Source organism: Aplysia californica, unplaced genomic scaffold (assembly GCF_000002075.1).
Source record: "Aplysia californica isolate F4 #8 unplaced genomic scaffold, AplCal3.0 scaffold00136, whole genome shotgun sequence".
NCBI classification, from domain to species: Eukaryota; Metazoa; Mollusca; class Gastropoda; order Aplysiida; family Aplysiidae; genus Aplysia; species Aplysia californica.
Genome location: NW_004797406.1, coordinates 923,707 through 949,793, shown reverse-complemented (window position 1 = coordinate 949,793; position 26,087 = coordinate 923,707). Strand labels below are relative to the sequence as shown.

General features: G+C 39.5%; 1 protein-coding gene across 2 annotated transcripts; it reads right to left on the bottom strand.

Moving 5' to 3' along the window:
• Window positions 1-11,456: 11,456 nt before the first annotated feature.
• Window positions 11,457-22,490, bottom strand: LOC101860323 (sorting nexin-21). Of its 2 annotated transcripts, none has more exons than XM_005096736.3 (4): window positions 22,304-22,490; window positions 18,516-18,750; window positions 16,957-17,063; window positions 11,457-13,509 (listed from the first exon to the last, which is right to left on the bottom strand). In XM_005096736.3, the coding sequence occupies exons 2-4, from the start codon at window positions 18,727-18,729 to the stop codon at window positions 12,802-12,804; spliced, it is 1,029 nt and encodes a 342-aa protein (XP_005096793.1). In that variant the 5' UTR covers window positions 18,730-18,750; window positions 22,304-22,490; the 3' UTR covers window positions 11,457-12,801. The 2 variants fall into 2 exon arrangements, with proteins under 2 accessions (XP_005096793.1, XP_035825200.1); XM_035969307.1 differs by having other exon boundaries at window positions 22,429-22,478.
• Between the last annotated feature and the right edge of the window lie 3,597 nt (window positions 22,491-26,087).

Here is a 26,087-nt window from a genome sequence, read left to right as displayed (position 1 = left end):
TGATTATGATTACGATTATGATTTTGGTTATGTTTATTTGTATTGTTCTTTTGATTTCATTCGCGCTATAAACCTAGCATCTGCGTTTGTTGCCATTTTTCTGTCCAAAAGTTGCCAAGAAAGTTGCCACTAATTTTCAAGCTTTCAACTCTCTGTGACGACGCATTATATAGCATGTTGGTAGAGGTAACTTCATCTAAAACACCAGAATTTCTTGTGTTCTGTTTTAAGCAACCAGAAAATCATATTTGTAGCCACACAGGATGTAAAACGTGAAAAATAAAGGTTTCACAACTGCATGAAATCAAAATTAAAACAGCACATAAACAACTACATTAAAAAAATTAACAAATAAAGACGTGTTAATCTATCTGAAGATTGGCCGTTGTAACCCTAAACGTGTATAATTCAAGAAAAAGTACAGAATATTACTTACATGTAAATTATGGAATCAAACACAAGGGGCCTGTCGACTGTGTCAGTATTCAGTTTTGGTAGAGACACTCTAGCACACACATTTGTATTTTTTTTGAAAAGGTCGGAACAACATCAAAGCATGATATAATCTATATAAACATTTAAAAAACGGGGGCTCTCGAGGCCTAGAAGTTAAGGTGTTAGCCTCTCATTCAAATGTCCCGGGTTCGAATCCGAGTAGCGACCGAACACATTTTCTGCTCTAGAATTGTCTCCTTTCAGCTCCTTTCCTGCTCTCTAGTAATGTTCTGTCGTCTGCTTTCGTCTCCTCTTCCTGTCCCCACCCCCTCACCTCCTTTGCCCCCTCCTCTGGGCCCCTGACTCTTTCTGCAGCCTTTCTACTGCTACTCCTTGGCTCCTTTTTACTGCTGTCTTCCAGCCACACCCCTGATCTTCTGGTAGGAAAGATCTACTCCTAGCCTTCTCGGACAAGGGCGAAAAATCTCTGAGGTCCCGTTTGCAATGGTGGTCAAAAATCGATAAGAGTAGGCTTCGGCCTCCACCTGGGAAAAATTCAAATTCCTACCAACTGAAAAAGTTTCACGTGTCCTGCGCGCTCACACGTAATGTAATTGCGAGCGCCGTTAAAAAAACAACAACCCATCAAAAACAGAAAAATGAACACTACATGACAGAACAATAACAAGGAAAATTAAAACACAATAAAGAGGGACAAATTAAAGGGAAACAGCAATACATAAATAGTAAGTTTATAAGTACTTATTCTTCACACGAAATTTCATTGAACATAATATATCAACGTGGTGTCAACAAGTGAGAAAGAGACGAAGTGAAGCGGAAGTGAAAGTGAACTTTCTAGTTTTTTCTTTCTACAAACTAAAAGTAAAGTTAATGAGCTACGGTTTCTTTATTTTTGTTTTTTATGCTTTCTTTTTTAGCTTCTCTATTTTAATTCCCAGGGGTTTGTTTTTCGATTTTTTATTCCCGAGCTGTGTGTGTTTTTGGGTTTTTTTCTTTTTTTTCTTTTTTCTTTTTATTTTTTTTTAAACACAAAAATCGCGGCCGCGATTCGCCGACCAAAATTTGCCAAAAATCGCGGCCGCGATTCGCGGGTCGCGGCCTCGACAAACGCAGATGCTAGATAAACGACATGTCTGTGGAACCAGAGTCCAAAGTTTCGACTTAAAGTGCCATGTCTGGATGTTCTTGTTTTTACTGGTGTCTTGCTATTTGTAGTTATCATCGATAGCATAATACTATTCTCCTTATATCCTTCTCTTTTCCTCTGGGAGGATGGCAGTTATATATTGTATCGCTCTATAACTATAACCTCCCCAGTTTCATTTTTGATCAAGCTAGCAATGTTTATTTGGACGTTGTTGTTTTGTTTGGACTTTATTTTATGTTTCAACTTGTTAAACTACAACAGCATTCTTTTTCAGCCACACTCCCGATCTTCTTAAAGAGGGTAAGATCTAAACCTACAGCTAGCCTTCTCGGCTAAGGGAGACAAAATCTCGGAGGTCCCGTGTGCAAGTTGCGCACGTTAAAAAGTCCTAAAATTGATCAGAGTAGGCTTCGGCAGCAGGGGCGAAGGCTGACTTGTTTGACAGGGTAATCAAAATGAGATGGGACCAGATAGGGCCTGGAGATATCACACTCACACAAGTCACAAGAATCTTACTGGCACTGGAGGCGGCAACTCTGAGTTGTGAATGAAAACAAATCCTGAATTCATGTTGTATGCATATTCAACCGCTTAAATAATCGGGAAAGTATTTAATTAAATATTTATTCTAACTAACCTTAAATTTAACTTTAGATTTGAACACACGAACACCAAGGAAAGAAGCAGAGATGCCAGTACTACAATATTATGGCATGTTATACCAGACAGCCGAAACACTTTGGTAGAGCATGCCAATTATTAATTTTTTATTTCACATTTGGCTGTTTTTTGTCTAGTTTTTAGCGGCCAGGAGCCAGTGTCATAATCGAGGTCACGATCTGATTATAGGACGTTAAAAATTCGAGGAAAAAAAACAAACAAGCACTTGAAGCAGTCAAGATATTATTAGGAGTTAGTTCCCCTCACATCTGTGATGTAGACTCGACCAGTGTAACAGTTAGCTTACATAATCAGCGAGTGTGGTTGCTTATAACTGTGGCTCGAAAGGGGTGAACAGGGTATATGCGACAATTAAACAGTTTTGACTGCTATGCACATGTTCCCTTCACCTCTATTGGTAGACTCTTTCAGCCCCACTTTAAGCTTACTTAATCAAAGCTTGTGACTGCTTATGGAGTGACCCGATAGGGGCGAACAGGCTATTTCTGTGGCAATGAAACGGTTTTGAAGGTTCGGCATAGTCTATTGTTCATTGGTGATTATGAACGTCGTTTTACATTTAATTTATGAGGTTTACGTCTATGGATGAATTTGTCTGCTACAATGTTTCAAAATTAAGAAGGAAAGCAGTGATTATTTGATTATATAGACGCTTCGCCTCTGTTCGGCAGCCACCTGACTAAAATTCAAAATTAATCTCTACCAAACTAGAATATCTTAGAGTTATGACCTTACGCAGTTGAGATCACCGTTAAAATATCAATACCCTCCTCCCCGCCCCCCACCCAAAAAAATGACAACAGGAAGAAATGGGGTAACGGTACCATGATAGTCAATGTCAATGTCTGCTCCAGACCAGATTCCTAGAATAAGATCCAAATATAGCATCAGACAATAGGTATCAAGAGTTTTGATATAATAATAATAATAATAATAATAATAATAATAATAATAATAATAATAATAATAATAATAATAATAATAATAATAATAATAATAATAATAATAATAATAGATAGCATTTGTATAGCGTATATCCCCGCTCAGCAGCAGGCTCTATGCGCTTTACACTATATTATGGCCCATAAAAAACCCAGAAAAGGCAAATTCAAAGTATCTTCCTGCAGGTGCTGTCAAGATCTATTCGTTTTTGGGTTTTATTTTGTGTTAATTACTGATATTGTTGTAGTTTGTTTTGTACTATTTTAATCCTTTATCGACTCAATATAAGTCATTTATTATGAGGCAAAAAAAGCAACCCCGACTTAGCCTGTCTGGGCTAACTCGGATGCAAAGGATACAACATCCACCCAAACATATGGAGATACTCAATATTTTTTTTAAAAAGCCATCCACACAGAGGAATCGAACTCACGTCTTTGGGAACAACCGCGAAGTGCCTAAAAGTGTTACTACACCACAGACGCCAGTCCGATATCGTTTTTTTCTTTCTTTTTTTTGTAGAAGTTGTTCTTTTTCCTGTCATTCTCCTTCTCGTTTCCTTGTTCCTTTTCCTTCGGTGGCGTCGGTAGCCTAGTGGTAAGGCTACCGGACTTGTAATCGTGAGATTGCGGGTTCGGGGGTTCGAGCCTCACCTCGGTCCGACGTTGTGTCCTTGGGAAAGGCACTTTACACGAACTTCCCACTTGGCTCGGTCCTATCGGAGACGGACGTTAAACTAGGAGGTCCTGCTCCCTATATAACCTAATAGTGTTGATAGGGGCTTTAAACCCATACCATGTTCACCATTGTTTCACCTGTTCCTTCAATGAGACGACAGTAGGACGTTTGTCGAATTGTGTGGGAGGCGCGACTCGGTGCTCAGCTGCTGTCAGTTCGGAAATGATCTATTACGAGTCTTGTGCACAGCTGTGCTGACAAAATAACATTTTTATGCTTGTTTTGAATAAGAAAATACAAATATTCTCGTCGTTGTGCCTAAGTTTTTATGCTGTCTCTCGCGCTTATTTTCCATCTTATTTCTTTCAATTCCGATTCATTTTCTTCTTGATGGATAGCGGTAATTTGGGTCTCAGACTGCTGACAGGGCACTCAATATGTTTGTGTTTGTCGAAGATAAGGAAATTTATGGTTATGGTGTACAATAGCGGTGATGAAACATGGGCTATAATTGCTTGCCAAAGCGCGGTAAGGGTTTGAAGCCCCCATAAACACTGACGTTAATTAAGAGGAATTACCTCCAATTTTAAGGTCCGTCTTCGAAGTGACTAAGCCAAAAGGGCGGAAATCTATGAAAACTCCCAAAAAATTAAACAATCGAAGTCACAAAACTCCCATTCTACAGTTCGAACCAGGGACAGGGGGCTCTCGTGGCCTAAAGGTTAAGGTGTTCACCTCTTATTCAAAGGTCCCGGTTTCGAATCCGGGTAGCGACGGAAACATTTTCTTCTGTCTAAAATTGTCTCCTTTCACCTCGTTTCCTGCTCTCTAGCAATGATCTGTCGTCTGCTTTCGTCTTCACTTTCTGCCCCACCCCATCACCCCTCCTTTGCCCACTCCTCTGAGCTCCTGACTCTTTCTGCAGCCTTTCCACTGCTACTGCTTGGCTCCTTCTTACTGCTGTCTTTCAGCCACACCCCTGATCTTATGGTAGGAAAGATCTACACCTCGTCTTCTCGGACAAGGGTTAAGGATCCATTGGTAGTCTAAAATCGATAAGAGTAGGCTTTGGCTTCGTCCGGGCAAAATTCAAATTCCCTACCAAATGAAAATTTTTGTGTCGCACCACGCCCACCTTGACACCAACTTACCTGTGCACCTTATGTATGTGTATGTATGTATGTGTGTGTGTGTGTGTGTGTGTGTGTGTGTGTGTGTGTGTGTGTTAGCACGTGCGTGCATAGCATGTGTGTGTGTGTGTGTGTGTGTATGTGTGTGTATGTACATGTCTGTGTGCTTGTGTGTATGAGTGAGTGAGTGAGTGAGTGAGTGAGTGAGTGAGTGAGTGAGTGAGTGAGTGAGTGAGTGAATGAGTGAGTGAGTGATATCAGTATACGAAATTAATAACTATTACATGCATTTGTCTTTTCAAACATAAAGGCCAAAAGAAAAAATTACGATGTAAAAAAATTAATTAAAATTTAATCAACTTATGCATATTTTTATCAAGTGCATACATACATACAAGCATATTACTATTTGATGTATTTGTAAGTATATGTATATACTAAAATATATCATATATAACGCAATGACGTCCAAAAGACACTTGAGAATGTATTTACCCATTTATCGGGTTAAAGCCTTGCACTATCCACTCACGCAGCATACACAGGTACAAGTTATATATATTTTGAATCTTGTATTATCTGACACATGAATGTCACATTCTACTGTAACAGTCACCACAGACACGGCCACTCAAAACCAACCTTAAAAAATCAGCCTTAAGGAACTTAGTAAAATCAGAGAATCTTAAAATAGTGTTTGCGCTTGCAATCGGTTGTATCAACATTGGTGAAATGGACATGTACTGCATGTCAGATCAACGGATAATTTGTATCTCTTAATTAATAAAAAAAAAAAAAATAAATTAAAAATTAAGCTATAGTGTACTTTGGAAAACATTGTCACAAATATCACCCCCCCCCCCCCCCCCCCACCGAAAAAAAATGTTTAGGGGCCATTGGTTTTGTGAGGAGCATGAACCCTTTTTGCGCGTGGACTGTGAGAAATCTGGCAGAGAGAGAAAAGGGAAGTGTTTATCATAAACGTAAATGTATGTACTTAAGATACCGCCGGTATCACTCCGGAACATCATTCATCAGAGCGAGGTCGTGAACTCTTGGATCTCGGATCAGAAGCGCCCTGCAATTGATGATATTTAACATTATTCTTTTTTAAAAATGTCATTGTTATCCCCCTCCCTCCAACCCCATTATCACCAAAGTGCAATTTCGAGGAACAAAACAAACAGTTGGGGAAAGAAGACTGGAAAGCAAGGGAACTAACAACTGAAATACCTAGCTCAGTGGATATTTTTAAACGTCTCCCTTTGAAATTATGATGTGCCGCCATTATGCCCAAGCTAAAAGTCCAAGTTTGATTTTTTGGATTTTGTTTTTTAATGATAATGTAAGCATTTCAACGCCCCCATCGACACAATTTAGGTTTTGATCAGCCTGTTAGGGCTAACCCAGGCTGAGAAGGATAATATTAATAAACAGCATTTGTATTGCACATTATCTCCGTGCTCCTCTCGACAGCAAACTCTCTGCTCTTTACACTTACACTGTATTATTATTACCCCACTAGACCCAAGAACACTCAGAAACATTCTCAGTTTCCTGGAAAGCATAGGCTACAGTGCAAACAGCTGATTAGGCCCTCAGACATTAACAACCTCACAAGACCTTTAGCTATCTGTAGGCAGAAACCCATTCCCAATAGCGTAATGAAAATTGTGTAAAGTGCCTTTCCCAAGGACACACCATCGAGCTCCAGCCGGGATTTGCACTCACAACATAAGTCCAAGAGCATAACCACAAGGCCACTGATGTCATATCCTGGCTGAAAGGCCGAGATACTCAAAAAAATTCTCCCCGTTCGAGAATCGAACTCAGGTCCCCTGTTTAGTTTTTAAAAAAAGTTTTAGTAGAGTTTTTACGGTGCTCGCAACTGCATAAGGTCATATGAGCGCCAAGAGGTGAAAGTCAACAGAGAAGTCCATACAGGACAGGGAATCAGGTTTACTCTGCTCACTTCTCTAGCTTCAACAGCACAAAGTCTGCTTCGACTATCAAGGCACCCCGGAAATAGCAGGTCACAAGAGAGGGACAAATATACAAAAGAAGTAGAGGAAAATGACGATAATAAGGATTAGGAAAGAAAAAGCAGCCGTTCCCTGTTTGCAGTTCAGGCACAGTTATGAGCATGACATTGTAGAATCAGCCCATTTACAATTCTACTGAGCATAAGAACTTGTTAGGTCCCCCCTTTGGGGATGGTTTAGAGACACTTCAGTCAGAAGCATCGCCCCGGGGGGTGAGGTCCCCTGTGTGCTACAGTGAAGCGTTCAACCGGTACACCACAGACACCGGTACCAAAGGTGGATGAAAACTGCAGATTCAACAAAATGTGGCCTACTAACCTGTTAGTCAAATCCATACCAAAACAAAGCTATTCTTGCCTGATAATTAAGCTATGCAGAGGTCAGGGGTCAGTTGCCGCAGTATGAGCAGACAATACAATAAACAGCTGTGGCAACTCCTGAGGCTGTATGGTATTTTACCACAATGAGGAATCTACCAGCTACTTGTTTCAGTAAAAAGATACACAATGACACAATAATTACCATTTAGTTGGGAAAAAGCAAGATAGGCAAACAGGAACAAGGGAAAGAAAAGAAGTATGACTTAACAGGTTTAGTTTAGATCTAGTAAGAGTTTTACGGCACTTGCAACACTATATTATGGTCATACAAGAGCTGAAAATTAGAGGTGATTCAAGAGAGTAAGAAACACAAAACAGAAGGAGTGACAAGGATGACAGATGATTGATAGGAAAGAAGAATTTACAAACCACACCATAGCACCCACTAACCATTCATGTAGGACACAGTTTCACTTTCCCACCACCCTTCAATAGCTCGTGTCCTGTGGTCTATGTAATAATATTTAGGAACAAAATAAACAAATAATCACAACCATCTCACAACAACACATTTACAATAAGGGTAAATCTTTAATTTCAGTTTGATTGAGTACATCAATATCTGTTGATACAAAAGCTGTAACCATTTCATACAATAAACAAAGGTTTGTGCACACACTATGTAATACCACACAGCCCTACACTCCTGATGACAGTCTCAATGGAATGACTCTGTACCCCTGATAGTTCAACCCTGGAATAACACACACAGCCTTCACACACATCAACAAATTAGAAACTATGTGACTGACATCACCACAGGATCTCCAGCACATGGGAATCCAGCAAAGAGATAGTCGACCTCAAACCAAAGAAAAGGCTGTACAGTATACAAACTACAAAGAAGTTCTCGAAAGTTAGTTCATTTCTACTGGATGTGAAAAAGCCATAGGCTCAAACATTGCAAATAAACGTCATGGGCTTGTAATATATAGGATGAAACATTCTGCAACAGCAAGAGGCAGCACAAAGAGGACAAAGGTACATTGTTTACCCATGTCTATATATAGGGCCCCAATCCAGACATAAATTTCATCTCCTGAGTATCATCATAGTTATTTCCAGTACATATGGAATTTGATATTTATCAGTTGTACAGAAAATATAATTTACGTTACACTCACAGCCATATAAGAAATAAATGAAAACAGAACATTTACAAAACATCACATTAAAGAACATACAAAGATACATTAATTTTGCAAACAACAAAAACACAGGCATTTTGCATCATCTGATTTAGTCATGTTGAGGACTACACACTCAGTGTAAATAAAGAAATACTCAACTACATTACTGACCGAAATCATTATGCCATGAGCAATGAGTGCAACTAATGCTATACTTTTCCTTATCTCCTGGAGCTTTGGTACTTTTTCATTATATGAGCCAGCGTAAAACTATCTAGCTATTTAATACAACCCAAAACAAACTGCAGATATAGCAGTACTCTAAGGTATCGAAAAAGAAAGGGGGGGGGGGGGGGAAAAAGGAGGGGTCGGACAAGCGGTCCAAAATAATACGCGCGGGGGGGGGATTTTAAAAAAAAAGGGGGGGGGGGGACACATTCAACCTCATACCCATGTACTAGTAGAAAGAAATCTGTTTTATTTCTCCTTCAGCTAATAAAAGAGCAAGAGATTATGAAATTTTAGCAATTTTAGTTACTGTGACAACTTTTCCCATTTAGGAACAAACCAGTTTCATTAAAAAACACAAACCATTGTACAAAAGTTTTAAACATCACAGAAAATTGAGGTAGCCAACCTGGTACCGGTACTAATACTGAGGGTAATTTGCCATTTACAAAAAAAAAAAAAAAAAAAAAAGAAGAAATTTCATTCAGCTATCTAGATTTTAATCTAGATATATAATGTTTCAAATGATCGTCGGTAGGGGCAAGCAGGAAAATAATCAACGGTGGGTATGGAATAAGGAGCGGGAGGTGCACAAAAAACCTCCTGAAAATTAATAGGGGGTGGGGGGGGGACGACGCTTATTCGATACCTTAGAGTAGTAAGACTACTTTTTAGTTTAGTTTTAGTAGAGGTTATACGGCGCTCGCAACTGCAGAAGGTCATATGAGCGCCAGAAGATTAGAGGTGTTACAAGAGGGTAACAAACATAAAAAAGAAGAAGGGGAGATAAGGACGATATATGTTTGATAGGAAAGAAGAAGCAAACCACACCAGAGCACCCGCAAACCACACACAGTAAGACTACTTGTGAGAAACCACATTACAAAACAATCTAATATTTGTGATCAAAGGACACTTTCTGCTTGCAAGTTTGACATCTCTGAACACATACACAGTCAAGGCATAGTTCTACTAAGACTAAGAGGAAAGCAGAGGTCACAAGTTGTCCTCCATGTCAAAGTGGCCATGCCGACAAATGAACACACCAGACAGGGCAATCAGCTGTGTCACAAAGTGAGATTCAAAACAGACGCCATAAAAAGTGTATCGAGTATCAAACATAAACACACACAAGCGAGCATAAACTCACTCACTGACTCATTCGTTTTAGTAAGAGATGTTACAAGGGAGTAACAAACTCAAAAAAGAAGGTGGAGAGATAAGGATAATAGATGTTTGATAGGAAAGAAAGAGCAAACCACACAAGAGCACCCGCCAACCACCCACTCTCACTTACTCACACACACACACGCAATCACAATTTAAAAACCACACACAAGCATTCACACAAACACATACATACTAACTACTAACACACACACACACACATACGCATACAGAGTTAAATTGACAAAAGCACATAAAATTTACACACTCAAAGACGAGCAATTAACAACATGTCTTCTGAATTAAGGTAAAGCATTAAGAGGTGCATAAATAAAACAACTAAGGAAAGAACAGGCAGCGAGGGAGGTTATCATATGGCACAGAGGTGAGAAATAAAACTACACATAAAATAGAATGGCCTGTCTGCAAAATAAAGATCAAATACAGTGGAACAAGGGACAACAAAAATCCCCTTGTGCTCCACCACCATTCCTTGCTGGTCAAGGGAGAGTATTTTCATAGGTACAAGTTGAAAACACTAATTGTTTGTGTTTTGTTTTTTAACTTGAATAACTCTGATTCCTGAGAGAATCAAATTGACACACAAGGTTTCATACAATGGAATATGAACATTCATAAACCAACATAATAAAAAAACCTAAACCAGCACCTGCACATTAAAAACCAAAAGATGCAGAGATGTTTTTTCTACCGTCAAACTAGACCACTAACATGTGCAAGGAAGAGCTGAGGATGGAACAAGAAAAAGGGGAAGACCAAAAGGAAACAAAAAACCCCCAACTAAGATAAAATAGAAAAAATGGCTAAAATTTCACAGAAAATGTTTGAGAACAAAGGACCCATAGAAAGTGAAACAGATGAGACTCTCAAAGCAAATTAAGCCGCAGGAGAAACTGCCAAGCTTTTTTTAGTAGAGGTTTTATGGCGCTCGCAACTACATGAGGTCATGTGAGCGTAAGAAGATTAGAGGTGCTACAAGAGAGTAACAAAGATAAAAAAGAAGCAGGGGAGATAAGGATGATAGATGTTTGATAAGAAAGAACAAGCAAACCACACCAGAGCACCCGCCAACAACTCAAAAAATGCCAAGACCTTTACAGGTGAACAGTAAGCACTCATGCTGACTTGGACATGGAACACAAGACTCCGTTTCACAAATTGACAAAGTGTTAAGAACAAGTGGATATAATTTGGCAAACGTACAGCTTCTATGCAACAAGGATCAACTAAGTTTAAGATTTTTGATGAAATAAGTCAGAGCTCAGAGCAACTGTACAATGGAATACAACTATGATTGTTGATGAAACTTGTTGGTTTTAGTTTTATGTTTCCAAGTGAAATAATCAGCTGAAGGCACTGCTTGAATCATGATCCATCTTTCAAAACATACAAGCATCATATTGGGGGTCAAAATGTTGCAGTTCAAATAGTAAGCCACAAAAACGCCCAAATTTCCTCTCTGGCAAGAAGGTGAACATTGCACATGATAAGTTGTAAAAGCACAGAGCCCTACCCTGACAGCATGATGCAGTGTACTAATACTTACATCACATACTGAGTTTCTGTGTCACTCTGAACACAGACTAGACCTCTGAGAGATGAAGGGAAAATAGTCAATTCATGCAGGAGACGACAAACTTGATTTGTGCTGTCATATAACAGGTCAGGCGGCATGATGCCCTATGTAATAAAAATAATAATGACAGCATAATTTATACAGTGCATATTCACACTTTACAGCAAGTTCTATCTGCTTTACAACCATTATTATCTCAGCAGATCCTATAAGAACACTCAAAAACATTCTCTGCTTCCTGGAAAGCATACATGGCAAACTGTGAATTGCACATGTTCAAACACTAAAAAGCTTACAAAATCTTTTGCAGTCTCTAGACGAATGTGAATACCCATTCCCACCCGCGCGAAGTGAAGAAAATTTGTGTAAAGTGCCTTTCCCAAGGACACAACTTCAGGTCCCTGACTGGATTTGAACCCACGACCAAGAGCCTAACCACTAGGCCACAGATAACATTTTATGCCTTAAGTTAAGTTCAGATTCAGATATAACATTTTTTTTTCAACGGCTGTTGAGCTGAAGAAGACCTGACAGGAACTTCTGTCTTGACTGTTCGTTTTGTTTCTGTCAGAACAGACTTCAGACTTCTAAATCTCAAGAGCTGACAGAAAGAACAAACTTGAAGGACGAGGCCACTTTTTCACCAGCAGTTGAAAATATTTTCACACAAATTCTGGTTTGAGGACAGGGGATTAAGCATGCGTATACTTACTACTATCTGAACCTTCTCTCAGTATGTTCATCTTATTTGAAACATTTAGACAAAAGTGATCAAGGTAACACACCTCCACAGGAGGTTTAAGCAATAAAAACAGGAATGAGAACTGCAAGAAAGAGACTTGAATCCTGGTTACTAGTAAATAGCCACACAGCACACACAGTCACTGGTTGATACCAAATCTGTTCTATTAATCATTTAATCAAATTCTGTAATTTTTGGGTAAATTCTGTGAACTCTGGACACAACTGCACTGCAAAAAAGGACACAATATGGAAAAACTATTTTCTTTCACAATTCTCTAAGCAAAAATCCCAACAAAATGTTCATACCTAATCAAACAAAAGTAGCTCTGATTTTCATTGCCAGAAAAATCAACACCCAGCAAAAACATTTCTAGAAAAGAGAAACGATACCCTTTGTGAGTGAGAATCTTTGATTGGTGCACGAAACATTACCATAAATAAATAAATAGATTAAATAAAGTTAGCTCAGCAGGGGGTCAACGGTCAACGCCCACATTATGCTGGAGCCGGAAGGTAGCGGTCAGAATATCTCTGAGGTCAGGCATGGCGTTAACGTCCACCCCACTCTGCCGCAGCGCAGTCACCTTCTTTTCCAGTTCAGTTTTCTCTTTTCCCAGTGTCCAGCACAGCCGTATGGCGGTCAGCATCAGTGCCACACGGAGGTCCTCATCAGCAGCTGATCCCTCGGAACAGCAGCATTTGAGCGCCACCTCCACACAGGCGTGAGCCATAGTAGGCTTGTCAACACTGACATAACACGACACCAGCGAACACAGACACTGACACACATACGGATGGAAATCTCCGTACAACTTCTCCAGCACAGGCAAAGTCTTCTCAAATGCTACTATGGCAGCAGCAAAGTTTTTGTTCAGGAAACAGAGTACAGCATTGCTGTAGCCGTCAGTGAGGAAAAACTCCATAAACTCTTGGGAGTAGCGAACTTCAAAGTGGGAGAATAGGTGTGCAAGGTACTGCTCAAACGCTGTGCTCCTCTTGGCAATCGTCTGACTTGTGAAGTTGCCAGTGAGAATTTTCCGAGGGAAAGAGATATTAGACATCAGGGGAGGGAACTTTTTCTTCAGTCTTTGGTGAAGATTCTCAAAGTCTGAGTAGCGGCGAATGACGACGGTCTGAGTAGAGCGTGTTGTTTCCCTATGAGGGTTAATTAAGATTGTGTAGTTCTGGGAAAGAGAAGTCATGAGAAAGGTTTAGGTCAATGGCAGGGGAGAGACTTCAAATCTGGTCAAAAAACAAAAAAGAAAATCAATTATGTCACTCACATTAAGAAAGGACATAATATATGAGAGCCTTCCTGTATTACGACACCTCTCTTCTCACTGCCAGCATGTGGAAATCAGCTATCAGCTTTGATGATGACAGTATAAAACTTGAGCATTTCATCTTCCAAAAACATGAATAACAGCAAAAACTTATGACACAAATTACTGGCTACACAACCAGGCTTATACAACTGAATAAGAAACCCGGAACTTTCCTCTCTGTATCACGACACAAATCTTTCTGAAGCAGAGCTGCCTACCTCAAATTTCCTATCTCTGGTAGCTTCAGGGTAAATTTCAGGTACTTTGACCAAAATTCAGGTAGTACAAAGACAAATAAGAAAAAAAAAGTTTGCTTCTACCAAATAGTAATACACGTATTATTATGTTATCAAATTTTAAAAACATGTGTGTGGTGTGGTGTGTGTGTGTGTGAGTGTGTGTGTGTGTGTGTGTGTGTGTGTGTGAGAGCGTGTGTATATGTATGTGTGTGTCTGTGTGTGTGTCTGTGTGTTTGAGGGTGCATATATGTGAAGGTAAACAGAGTTGATGAAACAAGATGTTGTTTTAAAAACAATTATGGACTGTCGTTCAAGGCACCTATCCTATCAATCAGTATTGGATATGGATTTGAGTGTAAGGTGACTGCCAAACTGACTTTGAAATCTACAGCCCCATATCAATAAAGACCATATTAAAACATATTTCTTAACAATATCATGCCAACAAGGCACAATAAGTTCTGTGTGACTTAGGTATGCAGACAATTTTTTCAAGCTTTCCCCTAATTATCATTTTTTGAAAAAATGAATCCTGATCTGGTTCTGTGGAAAGGCCAGCTGTCAGAACCTTGGTTACAGCATTCACTGATTTTAATAAGTGTGCAAGATAAAATTTACCACAGAAAAACTTCATGGATGGGCCTCAAAGTAGAGCAAAAAGTGAGAAGAAGAGAGCATGTTCTGAGCCCCAGAGTTGGAAGGACTGAGGAAGCTAGGGAAGTAGTGATGTTGAAACCTAGCAATCATTACATCATGGACTCAATATTGATTTTAAAAAACGTTTAATCAGAGAACCAATTTTAATCATCTGTGCTTTCATCCAATGACAAACTATCATGATGCATATTTACTCAAAGCTTCCAACATAGGTGCACTCAAAGATAGTACATAACAATATGGTCCACTCAGCCAAAAATGTGTCCGCCGGAAATCCGCTCTTTGCTTCAGATGGCGCTGCAGTCTGTTTTGAAGCTCTCTTTCGTTTCTCCAGAAGAAGAATAGGAATAGCACTTCCCTTGCCTGTGCAGATCGACATCAGCAGTTCGGGTTCGTTCAGTGCGGAGTTTTAGGGTTAAAAATTTTTTTTTATGACCTATCGCCTATCATTCTTAAGTCAAATTAAACGAAGAAAACAGTCACCCTTTCCTCCGGAAAAAAGCCTTCCGAAATTTGAATTCTCATTTATTCAAAAACTTGTTAGTTTCACTTTGATTTTTTTAAACACAAGTAGGGTAACTCTGTTCGCAAAGGGTGCGCATTTGCGAAAAGAGGGCGCCACTGAATTTTGAGGACACATTTTTAATCGGCTCAAAGAGAGGAGTGGACCATCTTGTTATGTAAACTCTTTGGTGCAATACACTGCAAAGCACTCTAATCATTGAGTTTGGTTCCCAAATCTTATCCTCTGGTACTGTGTCAAGCAGTTCAAGTGCATTTTAAAAAAATTCCCCAAACTCCTGCCACTCTGAAGTACCGTTCTTCGCCACTGACAAGTCGCTACCTCAGAATTACAAAGATCTATCTGCTCAGCACCTAGTTTCGAGAAATTTTACGTCAAACATTTTAAGTTTCAAATCAAGTAAAGCTTTTTCAAATGCAATTCTTTGAATGTCTCGATAATCTCCGAATAATCTTGCGATTTTAACAGAGCATATAGACCATTTGTATCTTTGATCTCATGGTCTTGGTAATTCAAAAGGGCCCAAAACGTTAGATAGAACTTTGCAACTCTGAGGTAGCTAAGTGTCAAAAGATGTTTTGGTGCACAGATTACACCCCAGTTGCTGACATAAGTGGTGCTCACACTCATTCATTTTTTGGGGGGTTATACGACACAAAACAAGCAGCAGCGGAAGTTGAGTTTTATTGTCAGGTCTTCAAAGTGAGGGACGGCTGACCAGAACTCGAATGACCCCTGTCTTAATGTGTCAGTGCATTGGATAATTCTGAATGAGGAATACTGATTACTATCATGATGTTCCTGTGTTTGAGCACAAGTTTTTAACTCTAACCATAATCAGACTGGCTTGGGGAATCTGCATGGTAATGAAAAGGTAAGTGGCTCTTGATTTCTCTGATTAAGTCTATTGAGCCTTCATATGGCACTGAAACTTGCGGCATACTTGACATGGGGGCTCTCGTGGCCTAGACGTTCAGGTGTCTGCCTCTCATTCAAAAGTCTCAGGTTCGAAACTGGGTAGTGATGGAAAAATTTTCTTCGCTAAAATTGTCTCCTTTCAACACCTTTCCTGCTCTCTACCAATGTTCGGTCATCTGCTTTTGTCTTCACTTTCGGCCCCCACACGTCACCTCCTTTGCCCCCTCCTCTGGGCTCCTGACTCCGTCCGCAGCCTTTCTACTGCCACTCCTTGGCTCCTTCTTAATGCTGTCTTTCAGCCACACCCCTGATCTTCTGGTAGGAAAGATCTACACCTAGCCTTCTAGGACAAAGGCAAACAATCTCTGAGGTGCACACATTAAAGATCCCTCAGTGGTATAAAATAGATAAGAGTACGCTTCGGCCGCCACTCGGGCAAAATTCAAAATTTCCTACCAACTGAAAATGTTTAAGGGGTCCCGCGTGGTCATATGACCTCAAGCAGTTGCGAACACTGTAAAACACTTACAAAAAAACCCAAAAAAACTTCCTGACACTGCGAACACTACCAGTAAAAATTAAACTAACACTGACCTTAATGGGACAAGTATTTAAAGTTTGGAGAAAGAAAGTTTTTCCCTCAGCCCTGCCACTTTGTACTGGACAGTAAACTTTGTAGTGAAAGTTCGCAAAAGCTATGAGCCACCCCAGCAGCGATGTAAAAGGGGTCAATGAAAGACCCATCAACTAACGAGGACACAGGGAAGAAAACGAGCTGTTAAAAAAAATTCTCCAAAAATCTTGGCGTCAATTGTAAATTTTGGTAATTTGGGGACCTTTATCAGTTTGGTGGTGGAACAGATCCAAACTTGTTACAAACTGGACAAAATGGTAGAAATAAGCAGCCTTGCTGAGGGATGCTTTTATCAAACATATTAAAAATCTCTAAAGTCCATAAGGAAAACTTACTACATGTCCTGAACGTCCTTCCCGGATGACTTCGGCAGATATAACCTCAAAGGTTACACTGCTCCCCGAGGTATAACTGCCCTCACAAGGCACCTGATAGCAGAACTCTGTGGACATTCACAAGGGATCAGTCCTGGCAAACCTTTCAAATAGATTATATAAGTCCCAAAGTTACAGTTACAACAATTGTAGTGTCAGGGAATTGTATGAGCTTGTGCATCTTTCATTTTCAAATTTGAAGACCAATCCCACACATCAAACAATCTGAGCGGTGAAAGCAGTTAAAAAATGAAAAAAAAACCCCATTTTTTTACATTCAGGACTATTGTCGTTTCCTTTGTTTTGCCTTACTTGAGCAGAATTCTTCAGTCTAGAAATATTTCAAAATAAAAAAGTAGAGGAATGGATCTGATAAAAGAAAAAAAAAAATCTGCACAGTGATAGCTGAATTATTTGTTAAGAAATCACAGTACTGGTAATCAGTAAGTAAATTTAGGGCTGATCTGATCAGTCATAGTTTTTGTAACAAAGGTTAGCCAAAACAAAATGTGTACACATGAAAGAACTCCATGTATGTTCACTAAAGATTATTAATAAATCTTTGGCAACACTAAGAATGTAATCATATATTAATAATAATAATAACAATATCATTTATACAGTGCATATCCATGCTCTCTTGCATGCTCTATGCCCTTAGTAATTGCTCTAGCAGAGCCTGAACACTCAGAAACAATCTCAGCTTCCCAGGACTGTACAGGCAAGCAGCTGATTAAGCGCTCATTCGCTAACAAACTGACTAGACCTTTTGCTTTCTATAGCTGGATACCCATTCCCACCTCGGTAAAAAGAGGAAAATTTGTAAAAGTGCCTATTCCAAGGACACAAAACCAGGCTCCTGCATAACCTTTCGATTGCCAGACCAACAAGTCAGTCTACTAAACCACTGACACTACATCATATTGTCAACTGACATAAAACAATTGCTGAAAAGACAAGAAGTATCAGTAAAAGTACATCAAAACAAAACAGTCAGAACACGATAAAGGAAGGATAGAGACTAATAATAATAGATAGCATTTGCATAGCGCAAATCCCGCTCAGCAAGCTCTAAGAGCTTCACAATGTATACTACTACCTCAGCGCAGACCTGAAAGCATTCTGAAACAACCTCAACTTCCTGGGAAGCAAACAGTGCAAGTGGCCATTTATAGGCGCTAAAACACTAACATACAGACAACATCTTTCACTGCCTATGGCCGGGTACCCATTCTCACCTGGGTGAAGAGAGGAAAATTCGTGTAAAGTGCCTTTCCCAAGGACACAATGTCAGGCCCACAGCTCGAACCCCCGAACATGCAACCTCACGATTACGAGTCCGGTAGCCTAACCATTAGGCCACCGACGCCACTACATGACTAACAGACAGAACAGCAGGGAAAAAAATAAGTGCAAACTACCAGTGGCGCCCTCCAATCACCAGCAGAAACCAGAAGCAAACTCAATGGCAACCACAAACATCCAAACAATAAGAAGAAAATAAATATATATGTATATACCTTTACTTCCATCTGTTGGAGATTTCAGTGTGTCATCAGCAATGGCAAGAGTCCCAGCAATTCCTCCAAACACTGCATCTTGGTCATCGGTCAAGGCATTCTCCTCATGAAGCTGAGGAAAATCATTCGCTGCACCGCTTCTTGATGTTTCCAGGCTTTTCTTTTCATTGTCTGACACACTATACGCTTTGATCTTATTAAGCAGTGAATTCATCGCGTCCAGGACAGCCACTCACTGTAGAAGGAAAAGTGATCAACAGTAAAATAATATGTCAAGACGTGGCGGAATTAGGTACTCGTCAATTTTTTGGCAGGTGGAGTTATTGATAAAATCTTAGAGCTTGTTAATTCGTCTTGCTCGATGAAAAGAAAAATACCCATTTCTGTCTCAAAGAAGATGAATTTGCAACATGATTTTTAGGGTAAAATTAACTCTTTCCGGATGTATCTCCGAATCCATACCCCTAGAGGACGTATCGCCGATATATCGGATATGATAGGGTGCCTCAGTGTTGCTTCATTTTCACACAATCCGTCATTATAATTACTTTGCATTGTTATTGAAAACAAAGAAGAGACTGAGGAAACAAAAACATCTAGTGTCACTTTCAAAGTGTCAGTTTGGAGAAAAACGAGTGAATTAGTTCATGCGGTCGTGCATCAACAAAACGATGTAACCGGACTCAGTAGAAATTAATTAAACAAAAATTGGAAAATCGCTTTCAAATAAAAAGCTGCGCATTCAGTAATTTATAGATTATGCTCTTGGCCTGTATGATAAGATAGCAAGTCTGATTTGCTTGTTTTATGTTGGAATGTATTCCTCTTCAATTTCCTTCAATTTGATATATCATATATGTTATGTTTTTATGATTATATTAAGTTATTTTGCACACCAAATCAAGCCACAGAAATTACGTCTAGACCCCCCAAAAACTATGTCCAGAAAGAGTTACATTATGAAAACAGTTGCCAAAGTTTGGTAACTCCATCTTGAGAGTCCTTAGAAACTGAAAATTTACATATTTTTTTCCTTTAACCCTAGAAGTTCTCAGCGTTTCACCGGAAGTAACCCGCTAAAAATGCCCCGCCGCCACGGCTGATCGGTTGAAAACATGGGGGTTTGGCGAGGGGGATCAGCTGAGATACCTGAGATGTGTACCTGTTACTGAAAAATAACCATTTACGGCTCAACAGATGATAAAAGGCATATAAAACCATATATCTTTTCTCAAAGCTGATAGAATGAGTCATTCAAAAATGATATGATAAGCAATCAAATAAATACAAAGTGCAAAACGCGATAAACTCAACAATTAGGACTTTAGCACAGCGGAACAAGTGATACATGTGTGTAGTCACTCAGCAGGACCGCGTCACTTTATCGAACGGTATCTTGGCACTCTACGAGATCAAGATAACTTGCAAGTCATTGGTCACTATTTATAACTTTGACCTGTAATTTACTACATCATTTTCCATAAGGAATACTGAAATTTTCCATTGAAAGCAACTTTATGGCCTGCGCACTTCCCGGGTAGCCTGGCTTACGCCCTTTATATAGGGCCTGCGCGCTTCCAGTAAAAAATTAATCAATGTTTATCCACCATAAAATCTCCACAGAATGTGTTTTTTAAAACTGACAGATGTTGAGCCAAGAAATAGAAATTCGATGGAACTCTTCTGCCAAAATGATGGAAAAATGCCGTTTTCTTCAATTTCATTAAACTTTGAGGAGCACTTGACTTCACCACTGAGATATTAGTCTGCAGGTTAGTTTGACTGCAGCACAAGCAGTTGGCGATGAAACCTAGTGACGTAACCCATCTTTAAGTGGCAAAGCCGGGCCTGCTATAATGAGATACCTAGAAAATCTAGTCAACTGGCGAGGGAAGCCCCGGAAGACAACAAAAATAGACGGCAGAAATATTCATCACTATATTTGGGCCAATCACAGAGATGAGCTAGGTGCTCGCTGCAGCCTCATGTAAAAAATCTAAACTTCTAAGTCTAATATAAAAGTAAACTTCATTTAGGCCCATCCATTTTACACGAATTTGACTTATACAGTGGCTACACGTAGTTTGCAGGCTACCTTCACGGTACCCTGAATCATCCACCATTGGCACAGAGGCACGACTGAAACGCTGCGGTCGCTCAAACTCAAAGTGAATGAGGAAACAGCACAGGAATACTAGGCCTAGCGCAAAAAATAATGCAGCGGTGGTCTGAATGTAACGGAGTTTACGGATGGCGAAGGCGGGCACAGCAAAACAGCCTTGGTTGACAAGGCCTTGCTTGTTCAGCACACGAAACATGACTTCGATTCTCTTCCCGTGTGTGCGAACCCGGCAACGATCGACAATTTGAAAACGAAGTGGCTGAGAGTCTAGCCGTACTTAAGTACTTAAGTCTAGCCGTACTTAGATCTAGGTTTGGCCCAATCGACTCAAGCCTGTTAAGTACACAGGTCTCATTAGATCTAGATCTAGTAATTATTCAGGTTTAAATACATGCAAGTCAGTAAGGCACCTTTTGGTTTTGTCTGAAATACAAATACTTTAGGCATTGCAAACTAAAATTTTCATTTACAATTCAGCCATCAGTCTAGCCGTCCTTAAGTACGGCTAGCCTGGCTGTCTAGCCGTACTTATCTTAGGCCCTATTTACATTAGAAAACAGGAGGTTTAAAATACGTGCACTGTCATTAAGGAACCTGGTTTTGTCTCAAATACAAATACTTTAGGTACTGCACACTAAAAATGTATATTTACAATTCAGTAGGCCTATTTTTTGTAAATGGTCAGTCTAGCCATCATATTAAGAATAAGTACGGCTAGACTGTGTGTCTAGCCGTACTTAAGTACGGCTAGACTGTGAGTCTAGCCATACTTAAGTACGGGTAGACTGCCAGTCTAGCCGTCATTAAGTACGGCTAGCCTCTTCCATTTGAAAATAAAAGTCGTTTGAAGAAACAAGGGAAAATGAAAGAAGGCCAAGGCATGAAGAGGGGTGGGAGGGGGTGAAGTGAGAAAGATCATTCTTAAATTGCAAACAACATTCAGGGCGCCATGAACGTAGCCACTGCGTTTGACTTAACATACTTTGCAAAAAGATATAAGAACTTAAAAGGAGATTCCCAAATTCGAGATCAAGATCTAGATCTAGATCTGGAAAGACTTCCGCAACGAGCGACCAGGGAAGATTGAAGAATACCGGACCTTCTCGTACACTATTGCGCGAGAAAGTGGGGCGGGTGGTTGGGTTGGGGGAGGGGGGTTCAGGGGGGTCTCCCCCCTGACAAAATTTAATGAATAGATCTACCGGTCCGAGATTCTTCATTGAGAGATATTAAAAACGGGGAAATCATGAATTCCTAAGGTTGAGACATAGGCAAAGTCAGTCCGCTGGTCCGGTATTCTTCTATCTTACCAGCGACCACCCCATCAAACACAATAAAGAAGAGGCCTAACCCTAACCCTACCCCAAGTCCTAGCCCTCAATTCTGCTCTGTCTCATAGTGGTCGCTCGTTACGGAATTCCTCCCCTAGATCTAGCATGATTAAGAACCTAATTTATTCAGGTTCGAGGTCAAATCATTACTTCATTACTAGATCTCTAGATCTAGTTAAATCTAGATCTAGATCTAGATCTAAATATCTAGATCTAGATTCTAGATCTAAATCTAGATCTACTGGCAGCTGATGATGACCAGCAAGACAGAAGAGGAGAAGAGCCAGGCGTTGAGTTCGTGTCCTGACTCATGAGCAAAGCTTTATGTGCTTAACCTTTATGTTTATTTTCAGAATTATCCAGGTCGTCATTTGGAGGGTAAAGTCTCCAAGAGACCCACTTGAGAGTATTGCACTTGCAAACAATCAAGAAACGGGTAATAAAAACACCAGGAAGCAACCGGGAACGTTCGGAGTTTCCTTCCGCTGCTCGCTCAGATCTTTGTTTACGTTCTTTCCGGAAGCTACGAGCCAGATTTTAACAGAAGGTTAATAAGACAATTAATAAAATTTCTAATAAAAGAAAAAGAAGACTCTTACGTCAAATACAAACATTTTTTTAAAGCAGCTCCTTGAAAGGAATACTGAAGATTTTTAGGTTGAAATGTATGTGTAGGAGTGAAGATCTAACATGTGAGGGGTGTATGAGGACGTTATAAATATATATCCATCTTGGCATAATATAGAAAAACTCCGCCCACTAAAGTTTGTATGGATTGTAGGCTACAAGGATGAAGGTTTTCCAAACAAAAAAAACAAAAAATTCAATAATGTTTGCTGTGGACACAAATTCGGACAAACTAGGAGACACATAGTTTTCACCTTCCGCTTTTTACTTTTTATTTTTCTGGTCAGAGTACAAGCTTTCTCCAGCATTTTTTCTTCCTTTTACTTTTATTGAAGCCACAATCACAATCCGAAATAGATCTAGATTCTAGTTCTAGATCTACTCTAGACTGTCACCGTGTCTGTGCCAAGAGTGGGTGTCTATGATGTTATTTGATAATAATATTATGATGTGAACTAAAATATTATAATAAGGTAGAGTTAGACTACAAAGTAATAATTCATAAAACCAAAAGCTACACAATGCCAAGAAACATATGGGAGGGAATCGTTGTTATTTTCTGTGATCATTTTTCAAAACGATTATATCCCTTCTTGTACGGAACCGAACAATGCTGTTTGTGGCATGCGCGCCGCATGGGCACAAAACTTCTTTACTCTTATTAAACATGATTTTTTAAAGTCAGTTTCGTCCTTATCTCTCCTTTTTGTATCGGCACTTATATGACGAAATTGTTTTGCAACTGCCAAAGAACGCAGACTCAAACAAGGACTCTGTAGCCTACTCTACGTGAATTCTGTATTATTAATTAGACGTGTCGTGTATTGGTAGTCTTTTATTGTTATGTCTATGCCAATGGTTCCCCCTAAATTAATGCTATTGTGAAGGCCAATAAATAAATAAACAAATAAATAAATAAATAAATAAATAAATAAATAAATAAATAAATACATTAATTAATTAATTAATATCATATGGCTAAGGCTGATGGCTGTTCGCTTCTAACTGGCTGAAATTTTCTAGCCCTACATAATGTAATGAAATGTAATTTTCTAAATTATTTGGTCTACTCACTCACCATCCAAACAAGACAATAAAACCGAGTTACCATCTGGCTGAGAAATTTGGCTTTCAGCCTTAACTTAGTCTTTTTGAAAAAAGAGGGGAGTTGTGTCCTGGAAGGATGGTAATTCTTCCAGCTTGAGCATCACTAGGCCGTGAGCAGCCAAGCACCTCGTTCTATATCGGAGCACCGGGGAACAGCGACTCTATTTTTAAAAACAGGAAAAAATTTGTCCGGGGAACAGAGACTGCCCAAAGCGAATTCCTCCTCGTGATGGTATTGATGATGGTATCGATACACCCGTGGCCCGCCAAAAATTTAAGATTTTTCCATAAACATTTAAAACTATTTCTAATCGTAAAAATAATATCAAATTCGGAACCAGAGTATCTAAATTAACAAATTAATGTGAGACATCATGGTGAAATCAGGCGCTCGTCAAAATAATGAAAATGAAAACTGCTTTTTTCTCGCGGTTTGTCATTTTTCATCGAATTTTGGGTTTTGGGCATAGCACCTTTTATGTCCTTTAAAAAGCACATTGCTGTGGGGATTTTACTTAAAGATGTCGATTAAAGGCACAAAAATGTAAATTTGCAATATCCAAGCACTCTCAAACTCTGGAGATCACCAAACTTTGGTGGCCGTTTTGTCACTTGTTCCACTAATTATACCTTTGAAACCAAGCAACCCCCCCCCCCCTTCTTCAATCGCAAATATCTCGACTGCTATTCAAGATAGCTTGGTACTCTTTCAGGGAAAGACAGACAAATGAACAAGCACTAAACTGATATCAATAACTCCGTAAGCTCAAAAATTAACGAGCGCCTGATTCCACCGTGTTGTGACACAAATTAACTCGCTGATGACTGTTTTTCTTGCTGGATTGTTTAAGATCACAAAAAGAAGTATTTTATAGATTCTTACCAAGATTGCATCGTGGAGTATTTTTCTATAATAAAGAGCACAGACAGCAGTCACTTTTAACTGATCTTATAATAGACCCCCCTCCCCCCCCTCAGTGTGAAGTGACAAGAGGGAGGCTGTGACGCAAAATTCCTTTGAAGTTTGCCGCCGCGCGGGATTAAACTTTGCGCGCAGAATTTTCAAAATAATTAAAAACTGATTTCATTTTCGAAATCGGCGTATCAAAATTAGCAAAGAGGCTCACTTGGAACATGATTTGATGCCATATATTTCATAATTTAAGCAAACTTTGTTTTTCAACTGTCTATTTTCAATCTAAAGTTATGAATCAAGGTCACCCAGTGCGTTGTTAGTGCATCTGACCGCAAAGCTGCTAGGACTCGCGCTGCACACTAGATAATTTATCTACTAGACTAGCTACTCTGCATGCATAGTCACTACTGCACAGTCACTGTACAGTGTACAGTATGGTGACTTGGTCGAAAGACACCGTTTTTCTACTTATTGAGAGGTAGAGGTCTACAGATATCACGAATATCTGTGGACGATTAAGTCCAGAGACTACAATAACAAATTATGAACAGAGGGCGTAGGGAGAGTTTGTGTCATTAGAAGTTTGCAACTAGATCTAATAACGTCGTGGGCCTCTTTTTTACATTTGTTAAGTAACAACACACAATGCAGGCAAATTGTAGCGTAGAGTCATCTGGCACAAGAAGAAGGAATCTCTCACAATTTAAAGGGAATTGGACACTATAAATTGGAATGTGTAAACAGAATATGGAGTTTGATAAATCTGACAGTTCTACTATACTCTACCACATTTTTAAGTATACACTGTTTTAAAATGAAAATAGCTAGTTTCACAATGAGTCGATATTCTTTAAAATTTCAGGAATACGAATTCAATCAATTTAAAAAGCGAAAACAATTACAACAATACGGAATGTTAACATAACAGGTTTATTCACGACTTACAAGAGTATGGGGGTGGTCTACAAAAGTACGGTAACATGATCAGTAGCGTTGATGACGGCTTGAATTCGTCGCCACCTTGAATCAATCAATCGCTGCACTGCCTGTTGAGGGATGGTATTCCACTCTCCATGGGAGGCTCTCTCAAGTTGAGGAAGTGTCTGAGGCTGGGGTTGTCGCATGTTGTTCAACTCATCTCTGGTTTGTCTTGCCGTGTTGAAAAGATTCCGTAGATGCGACAGGCGTATAAAAAGATCATCTCTAGGAGTAGTTTTTCTTCTCCCACGATGGCATTATCGATCCTTTCCTGATTTTGTTGTTTTCTCACTACTCATTGTTGTGTACACAGTTCTTTCATTAAAATGTTCCGCAACAGTGGATACTGAGGCAACCCCGTGGATCAATCCAACAAATTGATTAACATTTCGCACATTTTTTCTTTGGGCGTGGCATCATGGAATGTAGACAAAACCAGTTTTATCACTGGCGAATTGTTACAAAAATGACATAGCTTTGATTTGTGCTTC

What these genes read in the sequence shown, in the direction of transcription:
- LOC101860323 (XM_005096736.3), bottom strand. Translation starts at nt 18,729, where the DNA reads ATGAATTCACTGCTTAATAAGATCAAAGCGTATAGTGTGTCAGACAAT. An exon ending in TCCAACAGATGGAAGTAAAG is followed by an intron (nt 17,064 to 18,515) that starts GTATATACATAT and finishes GAATGTCCACAG; the next exon opens with AGTTCTGCTATCAGGTGCCT. An exon ending in AAGGACGTTCAGGACATGTA is followed by an intron (nt 13,510 to 16,956) that starts GTAAGTTTTCCT and finishes TCTCTTTCCCAG; the next exon opens with AACTACACAATCTTAATTAA.